We start from the raw sequence: 19,673 nt of genomic DNA, 5'->3' as shown, positions 1-19,673 counted from the left end.
TTTAATATGTTAATGAAATCAAATAAAACGATTGACAAAATAATTAAATAGATTAATGGTTAATTAAGTTTAATTCACTATGAACCTAAATCGGTAGTCATAATTAGTTCATGCGGATATAACAGTCTTTTTACATCTTATCTAATAGTATTTATTTTTTTATTATAAATTACATAAATAATTACTCCATATGTTTTCATATCTTGATCTACTAAACATCATTCTTATTACATTATCTAGGATTAATCAAGATAAGTTATCATCATCTGATAGTATTTTTTTTCCCACCAAATGAATTATAATGCTTTATTTTTTGTAATTTGATATGATTATATAAGTATTTTGTACATAAATTTTATTTGAATATATAATTTCTATAGTTAAATAATATATTTTTTAAAATAAGACTCTTAATAGCGGACAAACCATAAATTTTTATAAATATATATAGATTACTACTCGTTTCTAGTTTAAAAACTTTTGAGTTTTAAATGATTTTATTAGAAATCTAGTGAAATTAAAAAAATCTAAATTTTTTATTGAAATTTTCATAAGTAGATTTCAAAGTACAGAGCAAATTCAAGAAAATCATAAAAGTTCGTGTATTTCGAGATAAATTGCCCTTTTTTTTATTCGAACGATGCAGTTTTTAATACTAGAAGTTTACATAAGTAGCACTTACGATAAATAAGTCAATTTCAATTTAATGAAATTTAATTTTTGAAAAAAATAATAATTTTAAGTCAAAGAAAATTTAATTTGAAGAAAAAAAATAATGAAAACTTAATTTTGAAAAATTATAATCGGTTAAATTGTTCCATATCCCTGAGCTTCACCCGATCTACAACACTCCACCACCGTCGTCTGCACACATTTCGGTTTCGTTGTCCAATTCATAATCAGCTTACTCTGCTGTTCCTTGTTCTTCCCCACATCTCTAAACCCTCGTAATTTGATCATATTTGGATCAATACTGTACCACATCGCCCGATCTCATTCTACTACGCATTTCATGGCCCTGTAGTTGGTAATCGGGTACGAGATTTCCGCTTGAACATTGAAAAATGGCTGCAGCCTCGCCGGTGGGTCCGGGGATGGCTGGTCTTGCTAAATCCGGTGCAATCTCCAAAGGCTACAACTTCGCCTCCACCTGGGAACAGGTTGCTGCCCTCTCCCTCTCTTCAACTCGATTTCTGATCTCTTATGCTTGGTACTACGTATTTGGTCAATTTTAAAGCTGTTGTGTGTTGATAGATCAGGTGCTGCTTCAGTGCCTTCATTAGCTACATATGATCTCGCCGTATATGTATCCCCTTTTACGATGCGTTTAGGAAGTCGAGAATTTGCTTGTCTGAAGTCATAATCAAATTGAGTTATTTTGTGAGTTTTTCGATTCAAGTGATGTAATTGACCTTACTTATCCTTTGAACACTATGTTAGTAGAGTAACACTCATCTTTTGACAATTTTAGGATCTGTTTCAATTTTTTATCTGATATGATGTACATGTATGTGTTGGTCTTATGTGTCCTCTTGAGAATATGATTCCTGACCAAGTTTCTCAGTTGTTGCTAACTCTGCTGTACTTTCTTAATGCATTAGAATGCTCCATTGACTGAGCAACAGCAGGCAGCAATTGTTGCACTCTCCCATGCTGTTGCTGAACGACCATTTCCTCCAAATTTGGTGGGGCTTTTGTCAATAGATTGTATTTGTCTAAATTTCATTTGTAGATTCATATTGAACAACATTGTTCATTTATTGTTTTATTGGGGATCACAAGGCACAAGATAAAGTAGCTGGACTGGAAAATGGTCTAACTATTTCGACAAAGCACAGCACTGCAGAAGATTCAGGTGTCATTGATGCAGTTTTGGTCAATACGAATGAGGTGGTTCACACTGTCCTTGTTGTTTTTTCAAAAGTTTTAGCGTTCTATCTGATTGCATGATCTACATGATCCAAAAATTTGTAAGTCGTGCCTTATTATGTTCGAAATATTATGGGTAAATCTAAAATCCAGATTAAAGAAATTGCTTTTGGGAGATGTGTGGTTCCTTTTCTACTCCCCTATCTGCTCTTATATACTCCCTCCCTTTCTTCATAGTTGAGGCGGAACTTTTCGGCACGGAGTTTTAGAAATGAATGTTGGATGTGTTAAATAAATAGATAAAAAAGTAAGAGAGAGGATAAAAAAGTAAGAGAGAGGAAAGGTAGAGAGAATAAAGTATAAAGTGAATAAAGTAGAGAGAATAAAGTAAGAGAGAGTAAAGTAAGAAAGAGGAAAAAGTTACCATATAAGGAAACGACTCAACTATGAAGAAACTTCCCGAAATGGTAAAATGACTCAATTATGAAGAAACAGAGGGAGTACTTTTTTCGCCATAAACTCCCTCCACCCGCGAATAGGAGTCCCGGTTCATTTTTACTATAAATTTCCAGTGTTATTTTTGTCAGGGAGATCACTAATCAGAATGACTGCATTATTTTGTATATCCTGTAAAGTTAGTATTTATCCAAAGACTCTGTTTCAGATATAATTTAGAGGTATCGCAAGATTAATGGAAAGGAAGATGAGAAATTTTTTGTGGGATGGTTCCCGCACCTTCTCCATTTTTCCAGTGGGACCTAAAGAATTTGGGACCTATGTTTGAATTTTATTTTATAATTAGATTATTATGAACATTAAGGATGGCTTGTACATTTGTATCATTTTTTTCTCATGGAAGATTATTCTGTGAATTACTTAATTTTTGGTTCAATTTTCTTTCTTGCAGTTCTACAAATGGTTTGCTGATCTGGAAGCAGCTATGAAATCAGAGGTTACCTTAGTTTTCTACTGTTTTTGTGAATCCCTTGGTTGAAAATTGTTTTTGTTGCAGTTAATGTGCTCATTTCTTTCTTTAGACGGAAGAGAAATATCAGCATTATGTGAGGACTCTAACAGAGAGAATACAGACATGTGACACCATACTCAATCAGGCAATATGCCATCTTCTTATTGTCGTAGCTTGTTTAAGTTCTATCTTAATGTTTAAACTCAGTTATCAACTAATGATTGCTTGGATGACTTGATACAGGTGGATGAAACACTTGAATTATTTAATGAACTACAACTGCAGCATCAAGCTGTTGCAACCAAGACAAAAACTCTACATGATGCATGTGACCGGCTGGTACTTTTCTAATTATTGTTTCTCTCAGATCTAGTGAAACAGTGTCTTTGGGTAGTTAAGATTTGGAGGTATAACATTTTAAGGCTTATGGAATTCCATCCATCAATTATATCCTGCAGGCTCTATGCTAGTTCTAGCTACCTGATCCATGTAAAATAATTGATTAAAAAAGGATGATAAATCAAATGAAGTACTGGGCTTGGTGACTAGTTAAATTTTGGAAGTATAATTATAATGTTTATTTGTCACTCATGTTGCAGGTAGTAGAGAAGCAAAGGCTAATCGAGTTTGCTGAATCACTTCGTGCTAAACTCAACTACTTCGATGAGCTGGAAAATGTATGGTTTGAATTTAATTAGGATTGATTTATGGTCTTTGACATGCAGGTTCAGCTATTCTAAACTCCTATTGACTTTTTCCTGGAAAAATGAACATGTTCAACAAGCAGGATCTGTTTGTACTGTTATAGTCCTTGACAATATCCTTATTCTTGCACTTCAGATAGGAAAATGCTGCATTTTGTGCTTACTATCATAGTAAATTATGAATTTCATTCTAGTTTATTGTTAATCACTGACTCACTCTGTCCTAAAATGAATTGGCGGTCTTATTAGGATTACGAAAAATCCTTAGCGCTGGTGTAGGGCAGTGTTTCGTTTAGAGTTGGTTGGTGTGTTTTAAAATCTAGAACAACATTATAGATGCAGCTGGAATCCTTGATGTTACTACTTCTTTGGGGATGACTTGTCCCTAATGAAAAAATTCTAACTAAAATTGAGATTATATAGAAGGGAAGTAAGGAAAGAGCTGCAGAACTGGAGGATATTCTCTTAGCTTATAATTTTGTATATATTGTTTCACTCACCCTATAGTTCACTTAGAAACTTGCGTTTGGAACTTTAATCAGTTACTCCCTCCGTCCTACTCTAACTGGAACAGTTCTAATTCGGTATAGGATTTTATGTAGTGTTGTTTTGTGAGTTAAGTGGAGAGTGAATAAAGTAGGAGAGAGAATGAGATAGATTTTTCTATTTTAAGAAATTTGTCGTTTAGAGTGGGAACATCCCAAAAAGGAAAATGAGTCACTTAGAGTGGGACAGAGGGAGTATAGTTCTATATATATTTGATTTTGTAGAACATTAAAGCAATTTAACTTTCCTAATTCTGCCATTAACCATAGTGTTACCAAATCTTTGAAGCATGCACGAATCATGAGATCTTATGGTTCTGTGTCCTGCATAACTGAACTCTCCATCTCACATTATATTTAATAGGTATTACTTGTTTAAGTTTCCATGTATATAATCAGAAACTGGTCTTTCTGTTGACTGTTGAGCGGACTAACATCCCATTTGATATTTAGTATTTTGATCACTCATCAATCTCAACCCAACTTTATGAATTATTTGTGAACCTAACAAACCCAGTTTTTGTCTGTAAGACTCTCTACAACATATTTACTCTGCGGGTTCTACAGATAATTAAAAAATTCCTGTTCTCCTCCAGAATAGGCCACAAATATGAGTTGTCTGTTTATTTACCATCATTTCAATGGTTATTTTATTTTGCCCGAGCCTTTCATGTTAATGCAGTTTGACATATGTTTGGTCGTAGTTTACAGTGATGTTTCATTACGAGTGGGTGAGAGATTGATATAAGCTAAGTGTGGGAGTGTGTGATCTTAAACTTCAGGTTGAAATCATCTGTGAGATTGATCCATATGGGCGTACACTAATGGACCACCTTCCTTGTTTAGATAAATAAATATGGGTTACCTTGCCATGAACAGTTTCCTGTGGGTAATCCATTATGAGCCAAAATCTTCATCCCTTGATGAAATATTTTTGAGAAGTTCCCGTCACACCTGAAAGTGGAGCTATACACCCAATCGTTATGAGTACCTAAAGTACATTTGATCATATCCTTCCTAGTTTGCTTTTGCTTTAGTCATCACATTGAGTATTTTTTCCCTTAGCCATGTCTGCTTAAAATAAGTCTGCAATCATGGAACACGAGAGACTTATTTTTCAGGATTGGCAATGCCACCTCTATGCAGGTTGCAACCAGTTTCTATGCACCAAGCATGAATGTAGCACATGAGAATTTCCTCCCTTTGCTCAAAAGACTTGACGACTGCATATCGTAAGTGACTATTAATGCAGCAGACTTATTTATTGCAGTTGGTATCTGCTTGATTACTACTTATATTATATATCACACAGGTCAGATTTGCCATTTGAGTTATATATCACTCTATGCATAATGTGGTCATATGACATATGAATACTGAAATAAGAAGATTCTGAAATCGGACTGAGTAATGCTGGAGTTCGACAGAACTGCTACTGTGTTGAATTTTAATATTAGTACCCCAATTTTTTATTCAATTAATACTTTTGTTGATGTGTAGGTATGTTGAAAACAACCCACAGTATGCTGAGTGCAATGTTTACTTAGTCAAGTTTCGACAACTTCAGGTATGAACTATGAATGACATCTAGTGCAGCACAAGGGGAACTGTTATATGGGATAGCTAGTTCTGGCCTTGACTATGCTTTGTGTGGACTTCTAGCCTCTAATATATGCAACTGTTTTCTGAACATTACAGTCTCGTGCTCTAGGGATGATTCGTTCTCATGTACTCTCTGTTCTAAAAAACACTTCTGCTCAGGTAAACTTTCGGCGCATTGCTATGGTTTTGGTGTCCCTAGTTCTGTAATGTGGACAATGGATGTATCCATTACAATTTTATTGTTCACTGTAGGTCCAGGCTGCAATCAAAAGCAGCTCTGGTGACAAAGCATCTGTCTCTGAGGGTGTGGAGGCATCTATAATATATGTTCGGTTCAAAGCGGCAGCAAATGAGGTTAGGAATGTAGACTGTCATGCCTTTTTTTCATTTCGACACCTTTCTGTACTTGTATTAATTGCAAAAAATGTTAGGATGATATTAATTTCAAAGACTAAAAGAAGTGAAAATTTCAGCTTAAGCCAGTATTGGAGGAAATTGAAAGTAGAAAACCAAGAAAGGAATATGTTCAGATGCTCATGGAATGCCACAAGATTTACTGTGAACAAAGGCTCTTACTGGTGAGTGGAATGAGATCCTTGTACCTGGCCATCACATCCACTCTAGTTAATTATTTTTCTATATCACTTTTCTTTTCCTCTATTACACAAGATTGTTATTGTTTCCATTTTTTTGGTGGCTCCAGGTTCGGGGCATTGTTCAGCAACGAATCTCTGAATTTGCAAAAAAAGAAGCTTTGCCATCATTGACTAGATCTGGTTGTGCATACCTCATGCAGGTTGGCTTGATAACTTAGTTGTAAACTTGTACTGGTTTGTTTTGTTTCAGAGAACTTGTGGAAGTTGGGCGGCAATTAGAAATCTTTGTAGAAGTTGTTGGTAGTTTCAATATGTGGGATTGAACATAAAACTTCCTGTTTTCTTCTATTTAATTTTTAGTTATGACATTTGGGGCTTGATAATGTTATTTGACCTCACTTGTCGATCCGCCTCAGCTCAATGTTTTACAGTTTCAGGCCTTATAGGAATGTGTTTGGTGCTGTGTACTGTTTTATTGAAGCTTGATATAGGATGACAATACCTAAAAATAAGAACAGACTAACTTGGTTTTATTGGGAACCTTTTCAAAGTTCAAACTGGGTTCACAACTTTTTCTGTGACTATAATAAAGAACACAAGGAAATGTTGCATAAAAAGCTGGTTATCTGTGGTTGAGTTTGTATGTGGCATTTATGGTCAAAGAAACATGTTGGCCTCTACTGAAATTTATTAGGATCCATTGTTTCTGATTCATCACTTTCTTAGCAATTCAAAGCTGAAGATGGTGACAAATGACTTCTTTTGAAAATATAGATTTTATTTCAAAACGGTCATTTGTGAGTTTTTTCATTGTTTGAAATTTCAATAAATGCAAAACATCATTGATTGGTTTGTGCTTGTACAATGGAATCTGTTGCTATGGGCCTGTCCTGAATGTGATGATTGTTCCTTGGGATTTTTTTCATCATAACGCATTACGTCAGATATTTGATATTATGGCTCAATGATTATGAAGAGAAATGGAACTGCAGGTATGTCAACTTGAGCATCAGCTTTTTGATCATTTCTTCCCTTCATCATCGGAGGATGTTTCAAGTTTGGCTCCTCTAATAGATCCACTGTAAGTCTTTGAAATTTAATGTTTTTCAATTAGTCATATATTTTCTTCATTCGCGAGTTAAACAGAAAACAAGTTTTCATATACCTGCAATGTAAAATATGCACATGTACTCTACATAATTCTCACCATCTGCCATGTAGATAAACATAATCCTTATCTGATAATAACTTCTGATCTTTGCTGGCCATAGATGCACCAGTCACAGTAGCATGTCATTACATTTGTTTCTTTTCTAATATTTTGTTTATTCAGAATTCTATTTATTTGACAGGTGTACCTACTTATATGATACTTTACGTCCAAAACTCATTCACGAAGCAAACCTTGATATTCTTTGCGAACTTGTTGATATTCTCAAAGTTGAAGTCCTAGCAGAACAAGTAAGTAGACGAGGTGAATCACTAGCAGGATTGCGACCAACACTGGAGAGGATTTTGGCAGATGTTCATGAGCGTTTGACTTTTCGTGCTAGAACCCACATCCATGATGAGGTAACTACTGCATCCTGAGAATTAATCGGACTGTATGACCTATATCTTTTTATCATGCTCTTACACATGTTCTTTCATTTTCTAATATATTGGATATACATTCTTTTATTTCTGTTCACCATTCTGTTATTGTATGGAGAAAAATGAGGGTAGAGTGAATCAAGATTAAAGGGGACACAAACAATGTGTCTCTCTTTCTAAAGAAATTCAAAGAGAACATTACTCTTTTTTGTTTGAATGATAGGTAGTTTATATCTCTGTAGATCCTAGTTGAGACATTCAGTTTCTGACGAGCTTTGATTCGTTAAATATTGGGATAGTTTTCGTTATGTATGTCCTAATTACTATGTAAGCAAAAGCATCCTACAGTCTGGAATTTCATTCTAGTGAGCAGAGTCACTTTGCAGCACTCATTGTGAACAAATAAAGCCATGATTTTCATTTTTGGGATTTCACCCATTTAGTTGAACCGTTGAAGTTCTTAAATAGAAAGTTTGTGTAACGAATTTGAGTGCTTTAGTACTAGGATGCAAGAAGAGGAGTGGGTAAAATGTTAAAAGTACTGATTCCTTCTGGAATCAGGAATAACTATGTCCGAATATAGTAGTAAACTAAATTTTAAAGTGAAAATGACCATCCTTTTCTAGTCCGAGAATTGACCTTTCACTTGAATAAAGAATTACTCTAGATGAAAGAAAGATTGACCAATACAAGTTGAAATAACCTCAACATTTAAGATACTGTCTACAGTAATTAACTTCGATCAAAGTAACATGTATGTTTTCCATTTAGATCGCAAACTACCTTCCTACGGATGAAGACCTAGATTATCCCTCTAAGTTGGGGCAATCAGCCGAGACAAAGTCAGAAACATCATCTGTAAGTGTTTAATTACCTGTTATTGTTTATCTCATTCCTTTTGTTGACTTCACTATCTTCTACTCAACCTTTCTCATGGTTCAGTTACCATGTGTTCTTTTATTTTGAGAATGCACGAACCTTTATTTGGCTCTTGGTCTCTAATTTGCTCTGTTAGTGTGTTTATCATTTCAAACATGTATGCCAACCATTCCTTTTCTTTTTTTCTAGCTCATTTAGCTTGCTTTTCTTATATATCATGCATTTGTCAAAGAATCAGAGATTAGTAATATGTTCCTCTTGTCTGCAGAGTGCTCAAAGCTCAGATGTTTCAAGAACTTGGTACCCTCCGCTTGAGAAAACTATATCTTGTCTGTCCAAACTATACAGATGCCTAGAACCAGCAGTTTTTACTGGTTTGGCACAGGTATTAGTTCTTGTCTATCTTCAGACAGCTAGAGATAAATTTTTTGGCTATTTTATTTATCTGTTTATTTATACCAGGAAGCTGTAGAAGTTTGTGCATCATCCATTCAGGTGAGTGGTTCAAGGAGAAGACCTCACTTCAATATTTTCTTCAAGAAGCATCTCATGCATGACTAAATTGAGATTTATCTATGAAGATTACTTGGTGTAGAACTTTTAGGCACTTGTACTCATCATTAATAGATGTATTTTACCTAAGCTTCTAATTTCTATACTAGTTTCCGACCATGATGTTATCTGACATTTCACTCTATTTAATGTCATTTCTCTCTTTTTAAATGCATTTACCTTTTGGCAACTCCTGCTATATCTGATCTGGCAGAAAGCTAGCAAACAAATTGCGAAAAGGTCATCTGCAATGGATGGACAATTATTCCTCATAAAGTATCTTCTTATACTTAGAGAGCAGGTAGTAATTTATGTTTGATTGTAACTAGAATGGTGATTGTAGTTTTATTCATTATTATTATCTTATACTCGTATTCTGTTTGCAGATTGCCCCATTTGATATTGAATTCTCAGTCACACACAAGGAGCTTGACTTCTCTCATTTGCTGGTACTGATTCCCACTGATGCTGGTTGTTTTATAACATATAGAAACAGATGGTTTAAGCTGATCTGCATTGGAGAGTGTTTTGTTTTCTCTGATTTATCTATAAGTGACTCTCTTAACATGGATAAAGTCTGTGTTTTTACACATTGACCATTTATCTATAAGTGATTTCTCTGTTGATTAACTTATTGTGCAGGCACGTTAGTCTTGCATTAATACTTCTTTAACACTTGTATTTTAATTCTTCTCTGAAAATACGGTATGTAGTATTATGATAAGTTCAAATCATGAGTTTTTATCACTTGTGTTCTAATTTGTCAACCTGGTACATTAAGGTATTGAGAAAACACATCTGTATGGGAAAAAAGACTAGTGGCTGCTGCGGTCTGCTGAACTATTGGATCTGCTTAAAAAGATCAATACTAACTCTTTCAAATGTAATAGAAATTTGCTTAAGTTATAGTCTAAAAACTTTGATAAAATTGGAAATTTTTTTTTTTTAACATAAAAGTCGTTCAGAATTGGCAATTCAGACATTGTCTGAAATCAGAAGATATGCACTACTTTAGTTTGAACTTTGAAGGATGTTGGCATCTGCCATGGTACATGATAGAAGGAATCTCAATGTTCACATTATTCAGTGATTGGTATGAGACTGCAAAAATTGGTTTATATTTTACTTTGCAATGGAATTGTCACCTTCTTCAATTCATTTTCTAGGAGCATTTGAGACGGATTCTTAGGGGTCAGGCCTCGCTATTTGACTGGTCAAGGTCGACGTCCCTGGCCAGAACTCTCTCTCCCCGAGTTTTGGAAAGTCAAATAGATGCCAAGAAGGTAAACTAAAATTTGTTAAAATTTTGTACTCTCATTCACCACCACTCTAAGTTGATATAGATGATTTCTCATATGTTCCATCTGTCTAGATTTGGTAAATAAAAATTCTGACACCATGTCATTTCTAATTTTTGCTAAAATATACTGAGTAGTATAAATTGTTCATTATACATTAGAAACAGAAATCTGGCAGTTTGTGCGTACAAGTTTTTCACCATTTAAATAGAGATTTGTTTTGCTTCACATGCAGGAATTGGAGAAAAACCTCAAAGCTACTTGTGAGGAGTTTATTATGTCGGTGACCAAGCTGGTTGTGGACCCTATGTTGTCTTTTGTCACCAAGGTTTTTCACATTGAATCTTTTTGTTTCCTCTGTTAATCAGTAAACTTAGTCATATTTTGTTTTGAGCTTTACATGAACAGTTGAATAGCTGATTCTGAAAATATAGTGATGGTAACTTAGAGCTGTGCTGATTCTGAAATCTTTTCATTAGAGGGAGAGAGAGAAATACTAGATAAAATGGTATGGCAGAGATTCAGTTCTCTGCATGTTTAGGAGAAGAACTTGCTTTGGGCATTATAAGCTCATGCATAGTTGGATTTTCCCATTTGGGCTTATTCTGTACAATACAATTCCACTGTACAAAATTCTGGCATAGTCCTAATACTGTATCATTTATTCCTGAAGGTCACTGCAGTCAAAGTAGCATTATCTTCGGGCAGTCACAACCCAGAGTCTGCCATTAGTAAGCCACTCAAAGATCAGGCTTTTGCAACTCCAGAGAAAATAGCCGAACTAGTTCAGAAGGTATATATGCAAACTTCACTGCTGTCTTTGAAAGCCACAACATGGTTAATTTGTTGAAGGTGTATAACACAATGTGCTCTGCTGGGTACATACTGGATTCCTTTAAAAACAGGTTGGATCTGCTATTCAACAAGAGCTGCCAGGAGTTACAGGTAAAATGAAGCTTTATCTCCAGAACCCCACCACACGCTCTATACTTTTCAAACCAATCAGGTAGAGATACTCTTCCTCGCATTTCAAGAGTGTGTACGAGTCATCGTCATTTTCAAGCTTTATGAGAGTTGTTGCCTCCAATTTACAGGACCAATATTGTCGAAGCGCATACTCAAGTGCTAAATTTGCTCAAGGCCGAGTATTCTGCCGAAGACATGCAAAATGTTAATATGGTTTCAATACATGACTTGCAGGCTCAACTTGATGATCTTATGTAACGCAGAATGTACTCGAGACCTTTACTTACCGATTTTTGAAACCTGGAATTTAAACATTTTTAGGAATATTCAACTGCAATATCACTTTTATAGGTATGTTATTAATTCGGAGCAGTATCAAGTAAGTCCATTCCTGTGCATGGAGATTTTGTAACATTCTGTCACATTTATAGTTATAGTAATGTCATGATTCTTTTTGGGGATTATAACATTTTTGATATCATATAGTTGACATGCAACCTGTAGTGTGATTAGTAATTTGTACTAATATTGTTTCAAATTTATTTCAATCATTGAAGTTTGCGAAAATGGAAATATGAGACGGCATAGAAATGTGATAGACATTTTGAGGAGTTTAATTGTCATTACTAGAATAAATAAATAAATAGCAACGAGTTGGATAGTAAAAATAAAGATAAAATGAAAAAACAATTTCTCCCCTTTCTCTTTCTTTGAATTGGCACGGTCGACATCACTAGAGTAATGCAACAACACCTCAATAGCAGAATAAGGAAATCGAAAATGCTAAAAAAGAAAAGATTCATAATTAAAGAAATATTTTGATGTGGATTTTGGTATTGATGGCAATCCATTAAGCCATATAGAATCATGAAAATTTACTGAAATGAAAAATATGGTCTCATGTCTTTAACACAGAGCCCAAGCATTAACTATAGGCTTACTACTTTACTTAACCAAACCAAATCAACCAATCTCAGTGCTTGCATTTTGTGCAGTAGTGAAGATGTACGTCCATCTTAGCTCCACAATTGTAACAAAACGCCATTCCACACCTATCAACAAAAACATAACACCATCACCAATCTACACCAAGCACCAAGACTTACATAAAAACCCAGCACTACAGCATACAACTCTTGAGAATCTATCAATTATGTCATATCTAATCGACAATATTCAACACTCGCATTTTGAAAATACGTATTTAGTTACGTATTTTGTAAATGCACAAAGGAATAAAAAAAGTATGGCCCACACCCATTCCGGGCAATTGCTTCCCAAACGAGCCCATTTCGAGAATATGCCCAATACTAACGTAGATTACATTAAGTATCAAGTGGATTACATATACCATCACCTCGCCAAAACCTTACACGTTTTGACATTTCAGACTGTATACCATCACCATCCGCCAAAACCTTACACGTTTTGATATTTCAGACTGTCCACTATTAAGTAGAGGGGACCACATTCTATAATTATATAATAAAATTAACAGTATAGAAAAATGAGATTACATTTCACTAACTTTTTCAAATAATTTCGTAAAACTTTAAACCCGAGTCAAAATGTGTGTTTATAAAATAGAGAAAAAGGCAAACCAACCTGCAGCGCATGTATAGGCAGCCTTCAGACTTGGAGATATAAATTCGGCAGCTAGGGCACCGAATCCACTTACTATCCTTTGCAAGTTTGATAAGCTTCAAATCCTCATTACTTCTCTCATCCTTCTTCAGCCTCTGAAACTCATCGCATTCGATTCCGGCATGCCACGCCACCTTGCACGGCGCACAGAACAGCCGCCGGCACTCAGGGCATTCCGATTGCACCACAGTCTCACTCCCATCGGCAATCAGAAGAGCCGAGCACTCCTTGTACGGACAATAAAACCTCTCCGCCCCCAAAATCAGCGCCTCGCACAGCGCGTCTCCCCACCGATCGAAAACCTCCCGCGGCAGAATCGTGCGGCAGTGCTGCGGCTCCAGAAATCCCGCGCAGCCGGGGACGGGGCACCCGATGGCGGTGATGCTCTCCTGCAGCCGCGCCGCGACGTAATTGGAGACGCATTGCGTGCAGTAGGAGTGATCGCAGCCGAGGATGTTGAAGGAGTCGCTGATCGGCTTGTCGCAGGCGCAGATTTCGCAGGAGAAGGAGAGGCGGAGTGGCTTGGAGTTGGACGATTCGCCTCTGTAGAAGCGGCGGCTTTTGCGGCGCTTGGTGAAGGAGGAGGCGGGGACTTCGACGACGTCGTCGAGGTCCATGGTGATTTTGGGGGTGGGGCGGTAGGTTTCCACTGAAATAGCGTCGGATTTTGTGGCGCCGGACTTGAGTAACGGCGGCGGCGTCGAGGAGATGATGGTGATTTCGTCGTCGTCGTCGTCGACGTCTCTGATTTGGAGGATTTGAGTCGCCATTGCGTAGTTGATGAAGATTGAAGTAGAAAGTGTGAGAGTGACTTTTCAAAGATTTAACCTTTTTTACTTTCAATTGTGAGTATATTGAACGATACATATGGCCAGGCCATTAATTGGCAGGTAAGATTGATTTGTCTTTGGGCTATTTTTAGGGTTCCGTTTACATCAAAGTCAAACCAAAATCAAAGTCAAACCAAAGGTTCATAGTTCGCATCAAAAGTTAATTCTACTTCAATTATTTACTCTAACCTCTAATCTAAAAATATACTCCATATTTATTAATTTTTTATACCTTTTCAATTATACCAACATACTAATTTAAATTACATATTAATTAATTTATGTAAATTAAATAATTATTCAAAATTTTTTATTATTAAATTTATATACTTATTAAATATACTTTATATTCAAAAGAGTTACAGTACTTTTAAAATTAAAATACACTATACATACTATAAATATAAATTGAAAGCACATTTAAATATTTTGCAATTACATACATATCACAATAACTATAAAAAAATAGCTAAAATTCAAGACTTAAAATTTGTGTATTGTTCCCATGATCAACTAGCTCATTTCGAATTATATACTTCATTCGTTCCTGAAAATTTGTCACTTATTTTCATTTTCGTCTGTCCCTAAAAATTTATCACATTTCACTTTTATTATTTTTTATAGTGGACTTCATATTCCACTAACTCTCATTCTCACTCACATTTTATTATAAAACTAATATACAAAAGTAGGACCCACATGCTACCACCTTTTAAACGCACTTTCTACATTTGGAAATAAATCTCTTTCTCTTCTTTCCTCAATAAAATATTCAACTACTTTTTTCTCTCTACTTATTCCATCTAACAACTCCTAAAATCTTGTGATACACAAGAATTTGAACATCTTAATTGGGACAAAGAGTACTTAATATTTGGAGTAATTCGTAAAGACATAAAAGTACAGTTTTTTTAAAAACATCACTCCCTCCGTCCAGAAAATTAGTCTCATTTTGTCATTTTGGGATATCCACCAAAAATAGTCTCATTTCTGAAAATGAAAAGTTTATCTCTCATACTTTATCTTTTTTTCTTCTGTCCACATATATCTTACTATAACTACTTTTTCTCAATTCTCTCTTACTATATCAATTTCTCATTAAAACTCGTGTCGTCCACAAATGAGACTATTTTTATGGCTAGAAGGAGTATATAAAATACCTCATCCATCCTATAAAATATGGGCATTTTCCATTTTTATTCGTCCGATAAAAATAGCACATTTCCATTTATAGGAACTTCTCCATAACTCATTACTCATATACATCAATTTATCTACGACTTATACCATTATTACTTATCTTTAGGGATTCACTTAAAAAATCACACATTTTAAATTCACAACATCCTACTAAACCTAGCCATCCGATTTTAGAGATGTGCGCACGATATTATACCACGGCTGCAGCTGAAATTAAGCACTGCAACATTTTTCCTAAAAAATGCTATATTATGCACTGCAACTGAAATTAAGCACTGAACCTTTATTTCTTTAAAAAAGACCTTGTTTCGAAGCTTCAAAATTTCAGTGCATTGAATGCACGATTAGTTGCATGAGAAAACACAAAGTTCATCCAAATTAAATTTTTTGGGAGGATTATCTTGTTTAAAATAACTTTTGCAAAGTAAACAAATATATTGTTTCTAATAGCAAATTAAGCACATTCAAAAAAAAAATTAAGCAAAAGTAAGAAGAAATTAAGCAAAGCATGCAACTTTATACGTCAAAAAGACATCTATGCTGAATTTTAAGCAAATTAAGCACAATGATGGAGAAATTAAGCAACGATAACACACTCAAGCAAAAAAACCAAAGCTGTGTATTTCAAAACATTTGCAGCGAGTTTAGAATTCTAACATTAGCTGTTCAAAACAAAATGTACTATCACAAAATGGCTACATCAATAAAAAATTTAAAAACTGGTCAAACACAACCATCTAGCTACACAAGGGGAATTACAATCAGTCTCAACTATAACCATAGCCTAGTCTACAACGAATTGTAGACGACCTTTCTGGAAGCCAAGTGTGTGACATGGACATCATCGGCATCAATACACCAGCTCTGGTTTCCAGATAATGTGATGCTGCTAGCCACAACCTGAAGATTGGACAGTATCCAGTACTCAAGTGTGCCAAGTAGGTCGGTTAATGAGAAATGCAGCAGTGGCCCGAATCCCATTTCTCGGTCAACTCTGTAAAAGTAATGCACATCTTGAACCGAATTATGCAAATTCTAAACCGAATTAAGCACATTCTGAATCAAATTAAGCAAAACTAATAGCAATATCCAAAAAATTGCAATACGCAACAGTTAAACCATATTGAGCACGTTAAATGACAAATTAAGCACAATAGTAATCGAATAATTATGCATATTGGTTGTTCACAATCACAATAATTAAGCTACAGTTTAAACATATTAAGCAAGTCAAAGGAAAAATTAAGTAACATATTAAGCATTATCGAATATAATTCCGTCTATAAAACTCAATGCATCCATCCAAAGAAACAAAATATTCAACAGACAAAGAGTATTGAACACAAACTTATGCGGTGCAAATTGATTCCCTTTAAATAAAACCATCGATGAGCAGAAAGAGGAAATTCATCAAATCCTCAAACACCTAAAGTTGAGCACAATAAGCAAGTTTAATCCTCCTAATAGCGACAACAAAGGTAAACTAAGCATATTCTACCTAAAGCTTGATCAGAGCAAAACAAATTACACTAAAAATGAGACAACTTTCACAATAAATGAGTCCCAAATAGTATAATACAGTCTGAAACAATCGATCATGCAAATAATCAGCCTCAAGAAGCAGATACAATATACACAAATTGCATAAACCCTAAAATTTACAGTACTAACAGCAACCAAGAATTCAAAAAACTAGAACGTCATGATGTTTACCTTTTCGTGATGTTTACTAACAAATAAAAGGCTGGAATTTACCTTTTCATGATGTTTCACCGGCGTCGGCCTCTGGAAGGGTTCGAAATTCAGTTATCAAAAACGCGACTTCGTTCTCGCCGGTGATGTGAGGACCAGCGGATTTAAGCTAGGGTTTTGTAGAGAGAAGAGGTTTTCGGATGAATTGGAAAGAGAGTTGAAAGATTGGAATTGAATTGAATATGAGTGATCGTGTATGGAGTGATTGCTGAAATCCAGCGCCTTCTATTTCGGATGAGTAGGTGTGATTTATGAACTGACCAAATTAACCTTCGATGTAACAAAAAGACTCTCGCATGCAACACCAGTTGATGAAATCAACACCACACATCAATACATCTAACGCCTCTTTAAGTAGGATGTTATAACTCTAGGTGTATATGGAGTGTAGTTCCCTTATATTTAAACACTAATAACGTGGGTCCGATTATCTACTAAAACTATTTTAACTACCCTTCTTCTCTTTTTTATTTTACCAATTATACATTCATTCCCGTGTTGTTCTCTATATCTATATTTTTATCGGATGGAGTATATAATTGTTTATAAGAGTAAAAAAAATATAAAAGGATTATTCGACTAAATTTTAGATGTTTAGAAACTAATTAAAATTGAAAATTGAATAATGTGAATTAACTCATTTCGGGTTGTCTTGAGGTTTGGATTAAATTTAGGTCAATCTTATTAAACTATTAAGTTTAGAGACATTCGAGTTATAATTTTTTCTGGACTATAAATTTTCACTTTTTTAACTCTATCAAATTCACTAGCTATTAAAGTTAATCCATGAGTTTCAAATTGAATCGATATTCCCACATTTACCTTACACAAAATTTAAATTACTTCCTTCATTCCAAAAAAAAATTATGCGTATTTAAATGACAACACAATTAATGTATAATTGGTAAAATAAAATAAATGAGGAAGAGAGTAGTTAAAAACAGTGCTAGTGGATGATGAGACCTACATTATATTAGTGTTTAACGAGTTGTAATTGTGGGTCATAGTGATATAAGTTGCAAATAAATTTATAATCCCTCCGTTCGCGAATAGGAGTCCCGGTTGAGTTGAGTGCAGGTTTTAAGAAAAGTTTGAGTGTAATAATTAAAGTGTGTGATAGTGGATGTGGGACCCATTTATATTATTATTTGCTTTATTCTTTGGAATAATGAAATCTAACATTAAAAGAGAGAGTGAGAAATTGCAATCAAAGTGGATTAAAATTAATTGCGGCTTCTAAATTAAGGGAACAATGGGGTCATTTTTTATACTCCCAAGATAAAATGTCAAACCGGGACTCCTAATGGCGGACGGATGAAAATGGCCGACCGGGACTCCTATTCGTGGACGGAGGGCGTATATATAAGTAATCAGTTGGGCACAACTTTCTACAAATAGAAATGCTCATTTTTATAGAACGCATGAAAATGGAAAGTGCACATATATGTTATTGAGACGGAGGAAGTACTTAATTGACAAATTTTAGTTATAAGCACTTACTAATAAAAGTTGTATAAGATGCTAATTAGTTGCAAAAGTTGTATCACATCCTTTATTCCATAGTAGTAGAATCACGAAGATTAAGAAATAGATATTAAGTGAAGAGACAATAAAGTAGGAAGGAGAGAAAAGTAGAGAGAATAAGGTAAAAGAGTGAATAAAGTAGATGAGAGAAAAAAAATGTTACTTTTTGCTAAATAGAGAAATGAATCTACTATGATGAAATGTCCCAATTAAAAAATGACTCAGCTACTGCGGAACGGAGAGAGTACTAAATATAAGACCAACACACGAATTTGGCTCAAAACATTCACTTTTTGAAAAACAGGTCCATAACAAATGAAAATGTTGCCGAAGTAGTCCTATTTTTTACGGTTCCGTCAAAAAACTAACGGTCAACGCTAATTGCACAGTGGAATGACCGTTAGTTTTTTTACGGAACCGTAAAAAAAGGACCACTCCGACAAGGATTTCATTTGTTATGGACCTGTTTTTCAAAAAGTGAATGTTTTGGACCAAATTCGTATTTTGATCATATATTTAGGACCAAAATTGACCTTTATATATTGAGATAATGATGACTCAATTTGTTAGTGGATATTGAAATCTCCACTTCTATACAAACTAGTGTCACACCCCGTGCGATGCACGACTTAATTCACTTTCTACTTATACTAATTTGAAACATGAGTCCATAATTTTTAAAATGAGAAACAATATGATTAGAAGTTCTAAACTTGTATATAATAACAATTCACAATACAAATGAAAACTCATACAATTAAATAAGTTTTCAAACTAAAATTTGAACACAAAACACCCGTCAATAAGAATGCTTTCGATCTCTATTGCAAAAAGATCAACCACAAACACATGTTGATTAAAATAAGCTTATAAATGTTGATTATAATGGAGTATTAGATATCTAATACTCTCTCGTCCATAGTAGTGGAGGCATTTTTTTTCTTAGCATTTCAAAATTCTAAAGAGTAATAACAAAAGGCATGTTTAATCCAGATTTGGTAGTAGAATAAACCAAAACACACAAAATGCATAAGCAAACAGAGCAAATAGAAGAATTCTACCAGTCGGCTACATATTTTAGCAACCCATACATTTCAAAAATGGCAAACTTTAGCTCAACATATTTTCTCTGGCTACGATCTACTGCACAAA

At 34.6% G+C, this 19,673-nt stretch overlaps 2 protein-coding genes across 2 annotated transcripts; one reads left to right on the top strand and one right to left on the bottom strand.

Moving 5' to 3' along the window:
- Window positions 1-826: 826 nt before the first annotated feature.
- On the top strand, window positions 827-12,038 carry LOC125210298 (sec34-like family protein). The gene is made up of 25 exons (XM_089068142.1): window positions 827-1,160; window positions 1,602-1,685; window positions 1,783-1,890; window positions 2,777-2,821; window positions 2,907-2,981; window positions 3,080-3,175; window positions 3,436-3,513; window positions 5,232-5,317; window positions 5,586-5,652; window positions 5,784-5,846; window positions 5,940-6,041; window positions 6,161-6,265; window positions 6,391-6,483; window positions 7,276-7,364; window positions 7,636-7,855; window positions 8,648-8,734; window positions 9,024-9,140; window positions 9,218-9,250; window positions 9,522-9,608; window positions 9,694-9,756; window positions 10,474-10,590; window positions 10,841-10,933; window positions 11,279-11,398; window positions 11,511-11,611; window positions 11,700-12,038. The coding sequence occupies exons 1-25, from the start codon at window positions 1,065-1,067 to the stop codon at window positions 11,827-11,829; spliced, it is 2,355 nt and encodes a 784-aa protein (XP_088924268.1). The 5' UTR covers window positions 827-1,064; the 3' UTR covers window positions 11,830-12,038.
- Window positions 12,039-12,352: 314 nt separating this feature from the next.
- LOC125216784 (E3 ubiquitin-protein ligase RSL1-like) lies at window positions 12,353-14,066 on the bottom strand. The gene is made up of 2 exons (XM_048118552.2): window positions 13,177-14,066; window positions 12,353-12,623 (listed from the first exon to the last, which is right to left on the bottom strand). Exons 1-2 carry the CDS (start codon window positions 13,983-13,985, stop codon window positions 12,545-12,547), a joined length of 888 nt encoding a protein of 295 aa, XP_047974509.2. The 5' UTR covers window positions 13,986-14,066; the 3' UTR covers window positions 12,353-12,544.
- Between the last annotated feature and the right edge of the window lie 5,607 nt (window positions 14,067-19,673).

Source organism: Salvia hispanica, chromosome 3, assembly GCF_029641045.1.
Source record: "Salvia hispanica isolate PSC_SH4W2 chromosome 3, Shi_PSC_v1, whole genome shotgun sequence".
Classification (NCBI taxonomy): Eukaryota; Viridiplantae; Streptophyta; class Magnoliopsida; order Lamiales; family Lamiaceae; genus Salvia; species Salvia hispanica.
Note: the sequence above shows the minus strand (reverse complement) of the source record. Positions and strands in the feature narration are given on the sequence as shown.